Below are 1535 nucleotides of genomic sequence, written 5' to 3' on the forward strand. Positions count from 1 at the left end.
GCTGCTCCGTCCCCGGCTCTGTCCCGGGCTCCTGGCGGCTGTCGCTGCGGTTCCTTCCCGCGGGCCGGGCCCCTTCCCTGCGCCTTCGCCGCCTCCTCGCGCCTGTCCGGGGCCCGCAGCCTCCGCACCGGGAACCCGGAGGACCCGAGGCCGCCGCGCGCCCGAAGTCGGGTCCCGCAGGGGCGAAGCCGCGGCCGGGGAGGGGCCGCCTCGCTCCGGGTTCGAGACGGAAGAAACACGCGGCGCAGGCTCCGGAGCGGCGGCTCCGACGGGGACGCGTTAAATAATTTATTGATGATACAAAGCGACTCGCGCCCACCGGGGCCGCCCCCGGATTCTGCAAAAATAGACTCGCCCCCACCCCGCGCGTCCTCACAAGGCGTCCCCCGCGCCGCCGCCGCACGGGCTGACCAGCGCCAAGTTCGAGGGTTTGTGCTTCTTGAGCAGCCGCGTGATCTTCTCGTCGTCCGAGTTGGGGTCCAGGGGCCGGTTGTATTCGTCGTCGTCCTCCGCGTCCGAGCCGCCCACCTTCAGCTTCTCGGCGTCGGAGTCCTGCTTCTTCTTGGCCGACGCCATCTCCGCCGCGTGCCGCTTGCGCCACTTGGTCCGGCGGTTCTGGAACCAGACCTGGGGGCGGACGGGGCGGACGGGGCGGTCAGGCGGCCGCGGGGCCCGGGGCTGGCGCTGGGGCTGTGGCCGTTCGCAGGACGCGGGCCCCCGGCTCTGCTCTCCCGGGCCCCGCCGCGCTCACCTTCACCTGGCTCTCGGTCATGCCCAGCGAGTAGGCGAGACGCGCGCGCTCCGGGCCCGCCAGGTACTTGGTTTGCTCGAAGGTTTTCTCCAGCGCGAAGATCTGCTGGCCCGAGAAGGTCGGGCGCGAGTGCTTCTTCTTCCCGTCCTTGTCCAGGACGCCGCTGGCTGGGGCTGCAAGGGAGGGGAGGGGAGGGGGGTCAGCGGCCGGCGGGGTCCCCTCCGCGCCCTCCCGCCCTGTACCCCCCGCGCGGGCCACTCACCCGGGCCGGCCAGACGCGGGTCCCTCCACGGCGCGCCCTGCACCACGCCGGGCCAGAAGATGGGCGGGCGCCCGGGCAGCTCGGCCAGGGGCTTGGGGTAGCCGCGCGCCACGGCGGCCGCGGGTCCAAAGTAGACGCCGGCGGACGAGGCGAGCCCGTTGAGCCGGGGCAGTCCCCCTAGGAGGCCCCCGCCCGCCGCGCCCACGGGCCGGCCCAGGATGTCGCTGATGCCGTGCGGGGTCCCGAGCGGGAGCTGCGCGCCCAGGCCCCCCAGCGCGGGCGCCTTGAAGCCGGCCGGACCCTGCAGCGCGTAGGGGAACAGCGACGTCTTCATCTCGGCCATGTTGTGCAGCGCGGCCAGCGGGGCACTGCTCAGCACGAACGCGCCCGGGCGGTTAGTGTCCATGGGCGCCGCCGCCGCCGGCCCGGGCTCCCATCCGGGCCCCGCCGCCGCCGCCCCTGCCCGCCGGCCCGGGAAGTTTGCGCGCGGCCCGGGCGGGCGTCGGCTGCAGCGCGGGGCGC

General features: G+C 75.0%; 1 protein-coding gene across 1 annotated transcript; it reads right to left on the reverse strand.

The window, feature by feature from the left end:
• Positions 1-274: 274 nt before the first annotated feature.
• Positions 275-1498, reverse strand: NKX6-2 (NK6 homeobox 2). The gene is made up of 3 exons (XM_025389292.1): positions 1014-1498; positions 752-924; positions 275-627 (listed from the first exon to the last, which is right to left on the reverse strand). Exons 1-3 carry the CDS (start codon positions 1417-1419, stop codon positions 373-375), a joined length of 834 nt encoding a protein of 277 aa, XP_025245077.1. The 5' UTR covers positions 1420-1498; the 3' UTR covers positions 275-372.
• Positions 1499-1535: the final 37 nt, after the last annotated feature.

Source organism: Theropithecus gelada, chromosome 6 (genome assembly GCF_003255815.1).
Source record: "Theropithecus gelada isolate Dixy chromosome 6, Tgel_1.0, whole genome shotgun sequence".
NCBI classification, from domain to species: domain Eukaryota; kingdom Metazoa; phylum Chordata; class Mammalia; order Primates; family Cercopithecidae; genus Theropithecus; species Theropithecus gelada.